Raw genomic sequence first — 16,846 nt, forward strand, 5'->3', positions numbered from 1 at the left:
GAGTGGGGAGAGGGGAGCAGGGCGTGGAGAGAGCAAGGTTGGCCCTGTCCATCTCTCATGCTGCTCTGCCCCACAGATCACATACCCCTCTGGGGATACATCTTCATCACGGGCGTCTCCATCCTGCTGGTGGGCTCAGTCATCCTGATGACCCTGTGCCTCACATGGAGGCTGCCAGGTAAGGGCCGGTGGCTCTGGGCTTAGGGACACCCTGTTTCTCACTCTCCCCCCTCCCCGCTCCTGCTCCAGTCCCACCCCTGGATCGTTGCCATACCTGTGCTCAGAGGGTACCCACAAGGCCAGCCCCGTGGTGTCACCCACACTAGGTGCTTAGTTGTCAGGAGCCTCAAACCTGGGTCAGACCGACTCAGACTCCCAAGACCAGCTGCCAGCAGGGTACCTGGACGTGTTTAATTCCCACAGCCTGGGATGTGTCCCATGTAAAATTCCAATGATATCCACGTTATCCACTCTCGCTAAGGGTTGAGAGCGATAATGTACGTAAATTTGTAGCGTGGAAGTCAGATGTGATGTGTGCTTAGTAGCTGTCAGCCAACTATTGCTGTTAAAATTAGTGCAGCATTAAAGTCAACAGATTGAAAGGAGCCAGAGGGGATTTCCCTGAATCAGGACCCATTGATCTGTCACACATGGAGCAGGCTGGACCACTCCCATCCTGTAGCCCCCAGACCTGTATGCGTGAGGTCAGGGAAAAAACAAGAAACAGCAGGATGTGATAGGCTCAGGCTCTGGACCCTGACCTTTCAGTAATAGACCTCCTCTCAGCCTCACTGGCTTTAGTTAGTGTCAGTTCCTTCTCTCTTTTCCCCTCCACTGGCCAGCTTCTGGTCAGCAAGAACAGCAAGAGTCCTCAGCTTAAGGCATTCAGTCCTTCCCTGCTCCAGGCTGCATCTTCAGTTATCTGGGAAGCTGGGATCTTTGTTGTGTCCAGGGGATTATTGGAAGGGGCAAATAGCATCTTAGTTAGTACTTTACAAGCTATAAGGTTCTTCTGTTCCTGCACTCTTCTCTGTTTTCCAGTGCTGGGGTTGAACCCAGGACTCTCTGCATGCCAGGCAAGTGCTCTGCCACTGAGCTACCCGCTGAGTTGCTCCACACCTCAGGGTGAAGGCAAGGGCACCTCACGTTTTGTTTTTTCCTATACTGGAGATTGAATCTAGGGTCTTCACACGCTGCATTCCCAGTAGCCACACACGTACCTTTTTTTATTTATATATATATTTTTTGAGATAGGATCTCACTAAATTGGTCAGTTGTCTGGGTTGGGCTTGAACTTGTGGCCCCCCTGCCTTAGCTCCCAGAGTGCTGGGATAACGGTGCACACCACCATACCCGGCCATCCCACCACTTACTTAGTGGTTGTCCTAGCAGTCTTAGAAAAGGCCCAAAGGGTGAGACTTAAAATTAAGGTTTTCAATCTTCTGCTTAGGGCCAGGACTGTCATGTAGCAGTAGACCACTTGCTTAGTGTGCACAGGGCCCTGGATTCCGTCCCTAGTGCCACAGAAACCATCTGACAGACAGACCTCTGTCTTAGTCACCCATGAATTCTGTGTATCCTAACTGTCACTGAGGAGTTAACTCCCCACACAGTTTTTCATCACATGTCTGCAAGAATAGTTGCCTAAGTGTGTGGGTTTCCCTTGCCTCACCTCAGAAGTACCCGGAGGAAGTGTCGTAAATGTCCCAAAAGGGCTGCAGAGAGAGGTGTTGTAAGCTGTCTGTGTCCCACATGGACACTTCCAGGGGCGAGCTTTCCCTCAGCTGTAGTCTGTTCACAGAATCCAAACTACTGGCAGGCCAGGGGCTGTGGCCAAGGGCCATGGAAGAACCTGCAGCGCTAACCTGGGGCCCAGGTGGGTCAGTGCCACACAATAATCATGGGGACCCAGTCCATGAGGTATGCAGGGCCCTTCCTGTGTTTGGTCTTAGCGGATGCTTCCCCAGACTCACTTTACGGAGGAAAAGCTGCATCTCCGACACAATAGTCACCTGCCCAGGCCATGCAGCTGGTCATAGCAGACCCAAAGCACATGCCTGCAGAGGCCTAGAACCCTTCCGTGACCAGAGAGCAGCCCCTTGTCCCTGGCCTGGACACTTAGCAGGTCCTGTCCTCCTTCAGGAGAACCACTCTAACACCTTTCCCTTTTAGGGTCTCATCGTGAGAAGTCCGATGATGGCACCAAAGGCACTGGTCAGTATCTCTGGGCTTGTTTGCTCTTGTATCTGTTTTTAAAGGTGGGTGGTGGGTTCTCAAGATAGGTGAGTGGGTCCCTCCAAGCGACCACTCTTCAGTACCTTCCCCCAGCAGTCACAGAGAGGGCTTTCAGGGTGTCATGGTATACCATGGTTCAGTTACTCAGATATCTAAGGAGAGCAAGGTGAGGGTAGCATATTTAAATTTAAAAAGTCCTTCCCAGCAGATATTTCTATTCTGCCGGCAGGTCTTACTTTTTTTCTTTTTGCAATTAAAGTGACTGAAGTATAGGCACAAAGGAATGTGCAAGAGAGATCCTTTTTCACATGAGGCCAAACCTGTTTCTCCCCAGGCTCCAAGTCTGGTTTCAGCTCCTCAGGCTATCAGGCAGGGCACACAGCCTGCCTGTGTGTGACTTCACTCCCCTTGTTTCCCCTAGATGTCCTGCCAGCAGCTGCCCTGAGCCCCCCACCGCTGAAGCCCAGGAAGGTCTGGATTGTCTACTCAGCTGACCACCCTCTCTATGTAGATGTAGTCTTGAAGTTCGCCCAGTTCCTGCTCACCACCTGTGGCACTGAAGTGGCTCTTGACCTCCTGGAAGAGCAGGTCATCTCAGAGGTGGGGGTGATGACCTGGGTAGGCCGCCAGAAGCAGGAAATGATGGAGAGCAACTCCAAAATCATCATCCTATGTTCCCGAGGCACCCAGGCCAAGTGGCAGGCTATCCTGGGCTGGGAGGAAGCTGCCGTCCAGCTGCGGTGTGACCACCAGAAGCCCACTGGGGACCTTTTCACAGCGGCCATGAACATGATCCTGCCTGACTTCAAGAAGCCAGCCTCCTTCGGCACCTACGTCATCTGCTACTTCACGGGCATCAGCAGCGAGGACGATATCCCTGACCTCTTCAACATCACCCCAAGGTACCCTCTCATGGACAAGTTTGAGGAAGTATACTTCCGCATCCAGGACCTGGAGATGTTTGAGCCTGGCCAGATGTGCCGTGTCAGGGAGCTGGCAGAAGACAGCTACCTGCAAAGCCCCAGCGGCAGGCAGCTCAGGGGGGCCGTGGAAAGGTTCCAGCAGTGGCAAATCCAGTGCCCCGACTGGTTTGAGCGTGAGAGCCTTCGCTCAACCCATGACCAGGACCTCTCGTCCCTGGATGAAGAAGTATTTGAAGACCCACTGCTGCCACCAGGGGAAAGAATTGTCAGGCAGAAGCCCCTGGTGAGGGAACCTGCCCCCAAGGGCTGTCAGCTGGTAGATGTGTGCCTCCGAGAGGAAGGAAGAGGACCATCAAAGCTGCAGCTGCAGCCTCTGGGGGAGCTTGAGGCTGGGGCCCTGAGGGCCCTGGTGCTGCCCGTGGAACAGGTCCCTGTGGCTCACGCAGTGAAACCAGCCCAGCGCGTTGTTGGGAGCAGCACAGCCAACCGGCTGGTGGTCGTAGAAGGTGAGGCCTGCCCTCTGCTGGGGGGCAGCAGCCCACGGCGGAACAGTGTCCTCTTCCTACCCGTGGACCCCGAGGACTCACCCCTCTGCAGCACTCCAGTGGCATCACCAGAGCACCTGGGTGATGGGAGGGAGCAGCTGGAAGGCCTGATGTTCTCACTCCTGCAGCAGAGTCTGAGCAGCCGGGCCCATGAGGGTTGGGAGGAAGCTATCGCGGTCCTCAAGGACCCCTGCACACATTATGAGGAGGAGCAGCGGCAGTCGGTGCAGTCTGACCAAGGCTATATCTCCAGGAGCTCCCCGCAGCCCCCAGATGGACCTGTAGAAATGGAAGAGGAGGAGGAGGAAGATCAGGACCTGCGGAAGACAGGTGAGCAACTGTCTCCTGAGGATCTGCAGACTCTGAGAAGCCTCCAGCAGCAGCTTTTCTTCCAAGAGCTCCAGAAGAACTCTGGCTGGGACAGCAGAGGATCAGAGAGGCCAACTGCAGGTGGACAGTCCCCCTCTTAGGCCTCCTGGTCCTGGGCCTGGAGACAGTGTACATGTACACAGGAGTGTGCATGAGTGTGTATATGTATATATTTATTTTCGAAGTGTAGACATCTTAGCAGGGTGCAATGACCCATGCCTATATTCCCAATTGTTTGGGAGTCTGAGGTAGTAAGCATGCTTCAGTTTAGCCAGGTAACATCGGGAGACCTGTCTCAAAAATAAGTCAGTGGGCTGGGGATTTAGCTCCACAGCATAAGCACCTGCCTGGTAAGCATGAGCTCATGAGGTCAATCCCTGGTACCAGAAAAAAGTCAGTAAAATAAAATGAATACTTCCTAGCTGTGGTCCCTGGCCTCTTCTCTTTAACTTTGCTTTGTGTAACTATCTGGTCACCTGTGTCCCTATGTGAAGCCATAGCCTTCTCCCAGGAGTTGAGGGCTATTAGTTTTGTACCTACTCTGCGTTACACCAGTGATGTCAAACCTTTTAGAGCTTTCAGTGACACAGACAGTCCACTGTGGCACACATGCCATCGGTTCACCACCACTGTGTTAGGCACTTGGAATACAAGAATAAATTGTACTTGGCAAGGCTTGGCCATCAAGGACTGTAACATCCATTGAGAATGACACAGCAAACGTGAGTCACGCAAGACAGGCTGAATAGGCCCAGCCTTGAGGACACTCAGGATAAGTTCCTCCTGGACAAGAGGTGTGGGATCAGAGGAAGCTAGGGTCCCAGGTTGCAGGATCATGGCTCCTAAAGGGAGGGGAAGCTGGAATGGAAGGAGAGAGGTTACAGATGGGGAAGAAGCCAGAGCTTAGGCTGGGAGAAGCCTTGGGGGCTGAGAGTGCCAGCCCCCAAGGAGCCAGCACCATGACCTGTGAGGCCCGCTGGGCATAGCCTTCATAAGGTGAGTCGCTGCCCTGCTGGAGATCATCCCGTATCACTGTTGGAAAGGGGCAGGAGAAATATGTGACGGCAAAGCTAACCGTGTTCAGCAGAGCAGAAGAAATTCTGAGCTCAGGTGCAGCAGGCAGTAACAGGAAAGCTACTGTAGATGTAGGGTTCCTCAGGCTGCCTGCCTTGGGCCCTGGAATCTGGGATCCTGGGACAGACTGAAGTGAAGGACTGCAGGAACGGCAGAGGTGGGGACAGTGCCAACCTGGACAGGCCCTGTGGGGGGCAGAAGAAAGTGGGCCACTAATATTTAAAGGCCTGAGGCTCAAGACAACATTTGAGAAAGACCCTAGGCCAAGTGTGAAGCAGCTCTTCCTGGAGGGCCTGCCCAGGACAGTTTTTTTTGTTTTTTTGTTTTTTGTTTTAACATGTAGGTGCAGTTTGATTTTTTTTTTTTTTCAAATCCATTCTATTCAAGGATAAAAAGGAAAAAAAAAAACTAGAACAAAATTTCAAAACTCATCTATCAGGGGCAACAGTGGTGCATACCTTGTGCACTGTCATCCCCAGATCATTCACCCGGGACACAGGACATCTGCCTTCAGTTGCCCAGGGCACTTCCTCCTGAAGGCTTGCTTCTCTCTGAAGGGGCTAAAGAACCTGTACAGGGGACGGGTAGCCTGTTCTTTGCTTGTGCAGTGCTCCTTAACTTTCCTTCTAAGCTTTAGCAATGAGGGAAGGACCTTGAGATACGGGAGAAGGCAAATACAGCGGGGTTGGTGTGCATAGGCATGCGTGTGTACACACAGAGGCATATAGAAACTGTCAGTGAATAAAGTGCCAGTGGGCATGCTGGTGTGGGCCTGTAACTCCAGCACTCGGGAGGCTGGCACAGGAAAAGCACTGTGAGGGTTTGAGGCCAGCCTGGGCTGCACAGTGATTTTAAGGCCAGTCTGAACTACACAGTGAGATCAGTCTCAAAGAATAAAGTTCCCAGGTGTGGGAGCCTGTAATCCCAGTACTCTGGGAGGCTCAGATGGGAGGATCACAAGTTTGATTCCAGCCTGGGCAATTTAGTGAGACCCCATCTCAAAATCTGAAAAATAAGGGCTGGGAATGTAGCTTAGTACAAAGACCCTGAGTTCAATCCCCATTATATACACACAAAAGTTTGGAAAAAATTTCTCTATTCCCTCCCCCACTGCAAAACTGAGATTGAGCCCAGGGCCTTCACACTGAGCTGCATCCCCAGCCCTTTTTTATTTTATATTTTGAGACAGGGCCTCAATGTCACGAACTTGCAATTCTCCTGCCTCAGTCTCCTAGAGTGCTGGCATTACACCCATGCATACCATGCCGACTAGGTGAAAATTTCTAGAAGTTATTTTGAGTCACACATTACTGGAGGTCAATCATATTTTCCTCAAAATAAGATCTACCTGGAAATAGTCTTCAGAATTAAAGATCAAAAATACCAGCCCCAAATCATTTAATAATAAATGCTGGCAGGGCTGTCAGTAAAAAGGAGCCCTTCTCCACTGTTGGTAGGAATGCAGACTGGTGCAACCACTGTGGATATTACTGTGGAGATTCCTTAAAAAAAAAAAAAAAAACCCTAGGATTAGAGGTCCCATTTGACCCAGCTATTCCCCTTCTGGCTGTCTTTCCAGAAGAATTGAAAATATACCGAGGCCTCCCGCACCTAGCCATCGGTGTGCAGAGGAGGGGCTGGGCAGGTCTGGGGCGCCTGCATCGGCCTCCCCGTGTGTCTGGAGGACTGTGGATGTCTAGGCGGGCAGTGGAGCATCGCGGGTTCCGGAGGCCCTGCAGCCTGTGGTGAGTGTTCAGCGCACTCTGCCCAGAGCCCAGACTGTTTGGGTCCCTCCAGGCTTCCAGGTGCAGTGAAGTGGAGAGGTGGGTTTGAGGCGTCTACATCTGCCTCCACATCCTGGCTGCGATTGGAGAGCTGTGGAGCTTCCAACGGGCAGGTGGGTGCACAGTGTCCCTGAGGCCCAGCTTGTCTGGAACTGCGGAGTTCTGAGCAGGCAGAGGAGGGCCATTGGTTCTGCAGGCCCAGTGACTTGGGGTAGTCTGGTGCCAGAGTCTCAGTAGCTGCAAACATAGAAGGGGATTTCCAACAGATCCTGAGGAAGCTTTCAAATAACACTTGAAACGCAGAAATATAGGAAAATGACAAAAACGAAAGACCAAATTACAACCTCAAACCTCCAGCCCATCTCAAGAAACCCTAGGAGCAATGTATGTAGAAAAAAATATATGCCATTCACCTCAAATATCAGACACATAGCTACTGAAATTAACAAGCAACTCCAAGAAGCTTTAAAGAAATTCAAGCTCGAAATAATCTCCCAGGTAAAAGAAGAAATGATAAAAGAAATGAAAGAGATTCTGAATATATCTAAAGAAAACACAGATAAAAAATTGGAGGAACTAAACAAAAAGATAGAATCCCTAGATGAGCAATATAAGAAACAAACAGAATACATAATGCAGATGCACAGAGATATACAGGAAATAAAAAACTCCACTGAAAGTTGTAAAAACTGCCTTAATGAAAGTGAAGATAGAATTTCAGACCTTGAAGACAAGATTGCAGCTAGTGAACAGGAAAGGAAAGATCTTTTAAAAATAACAAGGAATCAGGAAACAACAATTCAACAACTGCAAGATGATGCAAAGAAAAATAACGTAAGAATGACAGGGATTAATGAAAAAGAAGTAGACAACATAAAGGATGTCAAGAGGATATTTAGAGAAGTAATAGCTGAAAATTTCCCAAGCATGAGATCATAAACCGACATCAGGATCAGTGAAGCATATAGAACTCCAAATAGTCATAACCAAAATAAAACTACACCCAGACATATAATAATCACCATCCCAGAAATCCAACACAAGAATAGATTATTAAAGGCTGTCAGAGAGAAAAGACAGATCACTTATAAAGGAAAACCTATCAGAATCACAGCAGACTTCTCAGCACAAACAATAAAGTCAAGAAGAGCATGGAGTGAAGTATTCCAGATCTTAAAGCAAAATGATTTCCAACCTAGACTGATGTATCCTGAAAAACTATCAGTCAAAATTGATGGTGAACTTCATGAATTCCAAACCAACCCTGCAAAAAATATTGAAAGACAGTTTAGATACACAAAGGAAAAAAACCACTAAGCAAAGCAGATAATTAAACAGAACAGAAAGATAAAGATGAAACAGCAGAGAGATAACATGTCAACAATAAACCAGCATTTAACAGTAACAACCATTAATGTAAATGGTCTCAATGCACCAATCAAAAGAAACAGACTAGCAGAATGGATGAAGAAACAAAATCCAACCATATGCTGTTTACAGGAAACCCATCTAACCCAGAAGGATACTCACAGACTGAAAGTCAAAGGATGGAAAACAATACTTCATGCAGCAGGAATCCAAAAAAAGGCAGGAGTAGCCATTTTGTTTGCAGACAAAGTGAACTTTAAACCAACAAGGACCATAAAGGACAAAGAAGGTCACTACATACTTGTAAGGGGAAAACTCCAAGAGGAAGAGATAACTATATTAAATATATATGCACCAACTCCAGAGCACCCAGTTATATAAAACAACTATTAACAGAAATGAAAACTCAAATTATCAGTAACACAATTGTAACAGGAGACCTTAATACGCCATTGACACCAAAGGACAGATCAACCAGACAGAAAATGAGCAAAGAAATAAAAGAACTGAATCACACCTGCGAACAAATGGATTTGATAGACATATACAGAATGTTCCACTCAACAGCATCAGAATACACATTCTTTTCAGCAGTACATGGATCATTCTCTAAAATAGACCATATATTAGCTCACAGAACATATTTAAACAAATGAAAAAGAGTTGAAATCATCCCTTGCATGTTATCGGATCATAGCACTCTGAAATTAGAAATTAAATCCCACAAACACATGGAAACTGAATAACACACTCTTGAGTAATCAGTGGGTCACAGAAGAAATTGAAGAAGAACTTAAACAATACCTAAAAGAAAATGAAAATGCAGATACAACTTACCAGAATTTGTGGGATGCAATGAAAGCCATCCTCAGAGGAAAATTTATTGCACTGAGTTCCCACATCAGGAAAACAGAACGAATACAAATAAATAACTTAATGCTACACCTCAAACAGCTAGAAAAAGAAGAGCAAGTCAAGCCCAAAGCCCAAAAGAAGAGAGGAAATTATAAAAATCAGAGCAGAAATCAATGCAATAGAGACTAAGAAAACAATCCAAAGAATCAATGAAGCAAAGAGTTGGTTCTTTGAAAGAATAAATAAAATTGATAAGCCCCTAGCCAACCTTATTAAAAAAAGGGAAGAAAAAGCTCAAATTCATGCAATAAGAAATGAAAAAGGTGAAATCACTACAGACCCAATGGAAATACAGAAGATCATCAACACCTATTTCAAAAACCTCTACTCTCAAAAGTTTGATAACACAGAAGAAATATACAGATTCTTAGGAACATATGAAATACCAAAGCTAGATCAAGAGGATGTAAAACTGTTGAATAACCCAATCTCTGTTAATGAAATAGAAAATGTAATTAAGTCCTTACCCACCAAGAAGAGCCCAGGCCCAGATGGATTCACTGCAGAATTCTATAAGAAATACAAAGAAGACCTAATGCCGACACTCTCAAACTATTCAATGAAATTGAAAGGGAAGCAATCCTTCCTAAGTCATTCCTGGAAGCAAATATTACTCTAGTACCAAAACCTGAGAAAGACCCAACTAAAAAAGAGAACTATAGACTGATCTCCCTAATGAACACAGATGCAAAAATCCTCAATAAAATACTGGCAAATAGGATGCAGCAAATCATCAAGAAGATTATACACCATGGCCAAGTGGGATTCATCCCAGGAATGCAAGGATGAGTCAACATACGTAAATCAATAAATGTAATCCACCATATCAATAAAGCCAAAAATAAGAATCACATGATCATTTCTATAGATGCAGAAAAAGCCTTCGATAAGGTCCAACACTCATTCATGATAAGAACTTTACAGAAAATTGGAAAAATGGTCTTTACCTCAATATAATAAAGGCCATTTATGACAAACCAACAGCCAGCATCATACTAAATGGCCAAAAATTGAAAGCCTTTACTTTAAAATCAGGCACAAGACAAGGATGTCCTTTATCACCACTCTTATTTAATATAGTACTGGAAGTACTAGCCAGAGCAATTAGGCAAGAGAGAGAAATAAAAGGGTAAAGATAGGAAAAGAAGAAGTTAAATTATCATTGCTTGCTGATAACATGATACTCTACATAGAAGACCCCCTAAACTCCATTGAAAGACTCTTAGATACAATAAATAAATTCAGTAATGTGGCTGGATACAAAATCAATACTCAGAAATCAATAGCATTCCTATACACGAACAACAAAATCACAGAGAGGGAAATAAGAGAAACTACACTCTTCACATTAGCAAGCAAAAAAATGAAATATTTAGGAATTACTCTTACTAAAGAAGTGAAAGACTTATACAGTGAAAATTATAATACACTGAAAAAAGAAACTGAAGATGATCTCAGAAAATGGAAAACATCCCTTGCTCATGGATAGGAAGAACAAACATTATGAAAATGGCCATTCTCCCAAAACTGTTATACAGATTCAATGCAATCCCAATAAAAATACCGTCAACATACCTTATAGATCTAGAGAAATCACTCCTAAATTTCATCTGGAACCAGAAGAGACCTAGAATAGCAAAGGAAATTCTAAGCAGCAAAGACAAAGCAGGAGGCATCACAATCCCTGACTTGAAGTTATACTACAAAGCAACAGTAGTAAAATCAACATGGTATTGGAATCAAAACAGAGCCGAAGATCAATGGAATAGATTAGAAGATACAACCACAACTACAAACACACTCAAGCACCTTATCTTTGATAAAGGAGCCAAGCAGGTTCACTGGAAGAACGACAGTCTCTTTAATAAATGGTGCTGGAAAAACTGGCTCTCCATTTGCCGAAAACTAAAGCTAGACCCATGTCTATCACCATGTACTAAATTAAAATCTAAATGGGTCAAAGATCTGAATATTAAAAGAGAAACACTAAATCTATTGGAAGACAAATTGGGTAGAAACCTTGAAGACATAGGAGTAGGTAGAATTCATGAACAGGACTCAAACCGCACAGGAAATACTTCCCAGAATCAATAACTGGGACCACTTCTTATTAAAAAGTTTCTGCATGTCAAATGAAATCTCCAGCATAGTGAAAAGAAACCCCACAAACTGGGAGAAGATTTTAGTGAACTCTCTCTCAGACAAGGGTCTCTTGTCTAAAACATATAAAGAATTAAAAAAACTCAGATCCCCAAAATTCAAAGATCCAATCCAAAAATGGGCATCTGAGATGAATACACACTTCTCAGATGAAGAAATGCAATTGGTAAATAAATACATGAAAAAATGTTCATCATCATTGGTCATTAGAGAAATGCAAATTAAAACCACACTGAGATACCATCTCACTCCTGAAAGAATGGCCAGGATCAAAACCAACAACAACAAATGCTGGAGAGGCTGTAGGGAAAAAGGAACTCTCCTGCACTGTTGGTGGGAGTGTAGACTGGTGCAGCCTTTGTGGAGGTCAGCCTGGATGGAGATTTCTCAAAAAGCTGGGATTGGAAGTCCCATTTATTCCAGCTATTCCACTTCTAGGCATATTCCCAGAAGAACTGAAAGCATCATACCACAGTGATATATGTGCACCTATGTTTATGGCAGCACAATTTGCAATCGCCAGATCTTGGAAACAACCCAAGTGTCCATCAACTGAGGAATGGATAAAAAAGTTGTGGTATTTCTACACAATGGAGTATTATTCAGCTATAAAGAAGGATCACATTGAGATATTTATCAATAAATGGGCGCAGCTTGAGACCATACTCATAAGTGAAATAAACCAATCTCGCATGTGTGAATACCGAATAGTTTCCCTAATGTAAGTAATGATTCAAATATATAAAAATATGTCCTAATCATGATTCCCCATTATGTGGCCCTGAAGCCTTATAAAGTTTTCACTCATTAATTGAAAGGCTTTATTCTGGGCTTCTTGATATGGAAATATTTGAAGCTACAGTATATGAAGTTTTATTCAAATATTTCAAGGAAAAAGACAGACACTATGGTAACTACTATTAAGTCAGGTTATTTGGTGGTGAAGCACTAGGTTGCTGAAACAGTCATGCTTTGACCTGTATTGTTATATTGTTATGTCCTGTTTTATCTCAATCTCTCCCTTATTCTTTAAAAAAATTATTTAGTTATTTCTTATGTTTGTTTTAATTAAGGGGAAAAATTTAAAAAATTAGCAGGATATATAATAGTAACTTTTTTTGATTTCCTATTAACTTGTTTTGAAGTCCTGTAATACACCCACGATCTTGTTTTGACTGATTAGACTCTGTTCCATTCTGTATGATAGTATCAAGTTTGAGGGTATAGGCAACTACTTTGAAGGCAGTAAGATTCACTAAGATGCCCATTTTGGTTTGACTATTGTCTCCTTTGGAAGTCCTGTAATGTTTACAATGCTTAAGTTTTATTGTTCTTGTTCTCTACTGTTTTGTTCAACTTTATAATATCTAATGAGATAGACAATTATTTTTAAGGAAACAAGAGACATTGTTGATAACCATTGTTTATAACCTTGCACTCTGTTTTACATCATGTGCTATGTCTATCCTTGGTTTTGACTGACAGCTTTGTTTTGCCATATTTGACTTTATTCTCTCCCCCCCAGAAAAGTAATAAGAACTAAGGAGTAATAAAACCCAAAATGTGTAAATTTTGTTGTAAAAAATAGAGGGAAAAAAATAGCTCTAAAGGATTCAACAGCAAGTGTGTTTAGGGGTGTTAAAGAGCTGACCATATTAATGTTTTTGGTTGGACCATTGAACACAACTGTTTGCAGTCTCACTGTTTGAATGTCCACTTTGTATGCTTTGATACTGTGATTTGAGCAACTATCTCTAAGATGATAATATGTAATCTATTAACTGGTGATTTCTTACTGTTTTTTTTTTGTAGTTCTGTATTACTTATACCGCTTTGTATTGTTTTGTGTTTTTCTCTTTTTCCTTTTAAATAAAATTTTAAAAAAAACCAAAAATATCATACCACAGTGATATATGTGTACTCATTTTTATAGCAGCACAGTTTGTAATAACTAAATCTTGAAGACAACCCAAATATTCATGAATCAAGGAATGGATAAAAAGATGTATTTTTATACAGTGGAGTACTACTCAGCTATAAAGAAAGATAAATTTGAGGCTTTTATAAGTGGATGCAACTAGAGATCTTACAAGTGAAATAAATCACATTTGCATGCATAAACATTGTATTGTCTCCCTAGTGTAAGAAGCTGAAAGAGTAAGATCCAAAAGGTACAATAGATATTGAGAAAGGGAAAGGAACTGCTTAAAAGGAAAGAACACCTAGGATGGAAGGAAGGAAAAAAGAAGGGGAAAATGTATGTTTATATATGGATAAGTTAGCTAAGGTAATTGTATTACTCATGCTATTAGTTCACTGAAAGGAACATTTAGTGCTTATATTGTCTGATCAATTTTGCATGCTTATATCTGGTGATCTGAGCAACTATTTTGAAGACAACAATATGCAGTAAAGCCACTGTTAATTTCCTATCATCTTATTTTAAAGTTCCATATCATTTTTATTGGCTTTTAAATTCTCTTTAAAATAAAAAATACCAGCACCAATCAGCCTAGCCTTGCCTCAATGGCCATGATGTCTACTGTGTAAGACAGGTAAGGTGAGGGTAGGCTGATTGGTGCTGGTATTTTTAATGTCTAATTTTCAAAGCTGATTATTTTCCTGCTAGGTCTTATTTTCAGGGACAAGGGAAGTTCTAGCATTCTTTCTGTCAGATTTTGCTTAAAAGCAGCAGAGACTCCAAAGGTCTAAGTCCTAGAGCATGGCCCATGTCCAGCCCGATAGCAGCAAAGAAGCAAGTGAATGAAAAAGCAACCAACCCATCCCAGCCAGCTGTCTTTCAAGCTCCATCTTTCTTTTCCTGTAATCCTGCTGGTGAGCATTATTGCACATCTATTGAGATGACCCTAGTGTATGATTTTTGGCCGTGGCACTGTTAATGCGATATAATGCATTTCTTGATTTGCATATGTTGAACCATCCTTGCATTCCTGGGATGAGTTCCACTTGGTCATGGTGTATAGTCTCCTTGATGATTTGCTGCAATCTGTTTGCCAGTATCTTACTGAGGATCTTTGCATCTGTGTTCATTAAGGAAATTAGCCTGTAAGCCTGAGGTACAAAGTTAGTTCAAGGCCAGCTCGAACTGTATAGCAAAAAAAAAAAAAAAAAAAAAAGTTCTTGTGGAATTCAGCAGTGAATCCATCAGGTCTGGGCTTTTCTTTGTCTGTAGGCTTTTAATTACATCTTTGATTTCATTGATGGATATTGGTTTACTTAGGATTTTTTTTTAACTTTTTAACGGTACCGGGGATCGAACTCACGACCGCCTGCTTGCAAGGCAAGTGCTTATGCCGCTGAGCTAAATCCCCAGCCCTCAACTTAGAATTTTTATATCTTCTTGCTTCAGCTTTGGTAATTTATATGTATCTAGGAACCTGTCCATTTTTTCTGCATTTTCCATCTTATTAGAATACAATTTTTCAATGTAGATATAGATGATCTTCGGGTTTCTGCAGAGTCCATTGAAATTTCACCCTTTTCTTTCATAATTGTGTGAATTTGAGTCTTTGCTTTCCTTTTTTTTTTTTTTGATAAGATTGAATAACGGTTTGTCAATTTCACTTAATCTTTCAAAGAACCAACTCTTTGGTTCATTTATTCTTTGTATTTAGTGGTGAGCATTATTGGGTCAGGATGACAATCAGACTTCCTGTGATGTATTCCTGGCTTCTCACAAATACAAATTAAATGTCCAGGATGAAGATTTCCATGGGGGACTCTGCACTTGCTGAAGCCGAGCTTTGCCGGGCAGCAAAATGACCCAAGCCATTGTGACTGGTTCCCTGAAGCTCACTTGTAATCTTGAGCCCTTGCCTACAAGCCTGGGATTTTGCCTGCTGCTCTTTGAGGCTGTAACAGTGAAAACCCTCAGCTGGCATTCTCCCTACATCCATTTCATATCCAGGTGACTACCCCCCAAACATCTTTATTGAGATTAAATTCATGTCCTGTGCAATTGACAGTGGGCTCTGTGTAATCTGTAACTCAGTATTGTTCAGAGTTCAGCAACCATCAGCACAATGTTAGAACTACCCCAAAAAGAAACGGCTCCCCTTATTATCACGTATCTGTCACTCCTACAGATGCCAAGATTATCACGAGTGTGGATCAGTAAAGCCCTGCCTTTGTGCTTATATTGTTCTGAACTATGGCTAACAAAATTGGGGGGCTGGAGTAGTTTAGTGGTAGACTGTTTGCCTGGCTGGGTTTAATAGACTTAAAAGAAGAAAAACATCTGTTTGGTCCAAAAGAGCCCCCAGCCTGAAACAGATGCTACTGTCCCCCTCCCACTACCCTGCTTCTTCCCTCAAGGTGGGCAGACAGCAGCACAGTCGACATGCGGCCAAAACTCCCAGTGGAGCACCTCTCCCAGTGACCAGGGCCCGACACACATTGCCACTGTGCGAGCTTCTGACCCACAGAGGTGTCCTGGCTTTTCCCTGCTGCTATTTTGATGCTGGTCCAAAAAAACCACGTGTTACTAGATGGTGACCTGAACGTTGCTTCTGTTCAAAACCAGTTTCTCTTTTCTGCTTAGAGGTGGTATGTGTGTGTTCTTTCTGTCCCTTCCTTCCTTCCTTTTTGTTCTTTCTTTTTTTTTCTCTCTTTCCCCCTGGGTTTTTTTGTTTGTTTGGGGGGTTTTCGTCTGTTTTTTTTTTTTTTTTTAAAACCTGGGGCTTCAGGACCTCTCTACAGACTAAGCCACATCCCCAGCCTTGGGTTTTAAACGCTTCGTTCAGTCACCGAAATATCCATCCAGCAGTTTGAGCTGGGATCTGTGAGTTGTGAAGGTGTGGTGGGTTTCACTTAGTTCTCGCTTACCATTGAAAATTAAATGGGGGACAAGGGAGAAATGGAGCACAATGCAGTGGACAGTTTTAATTCTATGCTGTCTGGACTCTGCACTTGGTGTCCTGTCCTGATAAATCAGGGGCCCAAGAATGCTTAGCTCAGAGGAAATGTAGGGCTGGTCCTGCCGCCTGGGTCTCACGTCTCGAGTCCAGTGTATGGGGACAGAAAGGTTCCCTGCAAAGAACAGTTACCACTGGGCAAGACACTGCCTGCTAGACAATTACCACCACAGTTAAGCCATCTCCGGCTTCTCAGTCCTCTGTGCCTCTCTCCTGACCATGGGCAGAGTGGCTTGTGAACCCTGGCGTGCTATTGAGCCTCAGTTCCTGGGCTATGTATTGTTCTCTCCCTCTGATTGCATTTTCAGACTCCAGGAGCAATCTGCACACTAATTCTTGGTGTATATTAGGAGCTGAATACATGTGTTGACTGTGTTTATTGTGGAAAAAGGGCAAGAATACAGATTTATAGTATAGAAGAATACACAGAATCACACAGAATTCTACATAGAAACCCCTGCCTGTGGGTAAGGCTGTTGAGGTGGTGTGTCCTCGGCTTCCCACATCGTGCTGCCCCCAGTGACTCCCAGGACCATCTC

The 16,846-nt window shown here is 43.7% G+C and overlaps 1 protein-coding gene across 4 annotated transcripts in view; it reads left to right on the forward strand.

Annotated features, from left to right (window-relative positions):
- The window catches only part of Il17ra (interleukin 17 receptor A), a 28,012-nt gene extending 23,519 nt beyond the window's left edge, over positions 1 to 4,493 (forward strand). For all 4 annotated transcript variants that reach the window (XM_063231337.1, XM_063231338.1, XM_005000932.4 and 1 more), the window contains 3 exons: positions 77 to 178; positions 2,173 to 2,214; positions 2,657 to 4,493. In XM_063231337.1, the coding sequence (XP_063087407.1) occupies positions 77 to 178; positions 2,173 to 2,214; positions 2,657 to 4,173 (1,661 nt within the window). In that variant the 3' untranslated portion in view covers positions 4,174 to 4,493. The remainder of the gene's footprint in view (positions 1 to 76; positions 179 to 2,172; positions 2,215 to 2,656) is intronic.
- Positions 4,494 to 16,846: the final 12,353 nt, after the last annotated feature.

Source organism: Cavia porcellus, unplaced genomic scaffold (assembly GCF_034190915.1).
Source record: "Cavia porcellus strain 051 isolate PalLab524CR breed Dunkin Hartley unplaced genomic scaffold, mCavPor4.1 scaffold_19, whole genome shotgun sequence".
Lineage (NCBI taxonomy): Eukaryota > Metazoa > Chordata > Mammalia > Rodentia > Caviidae > Cavia > Cavia porcellus.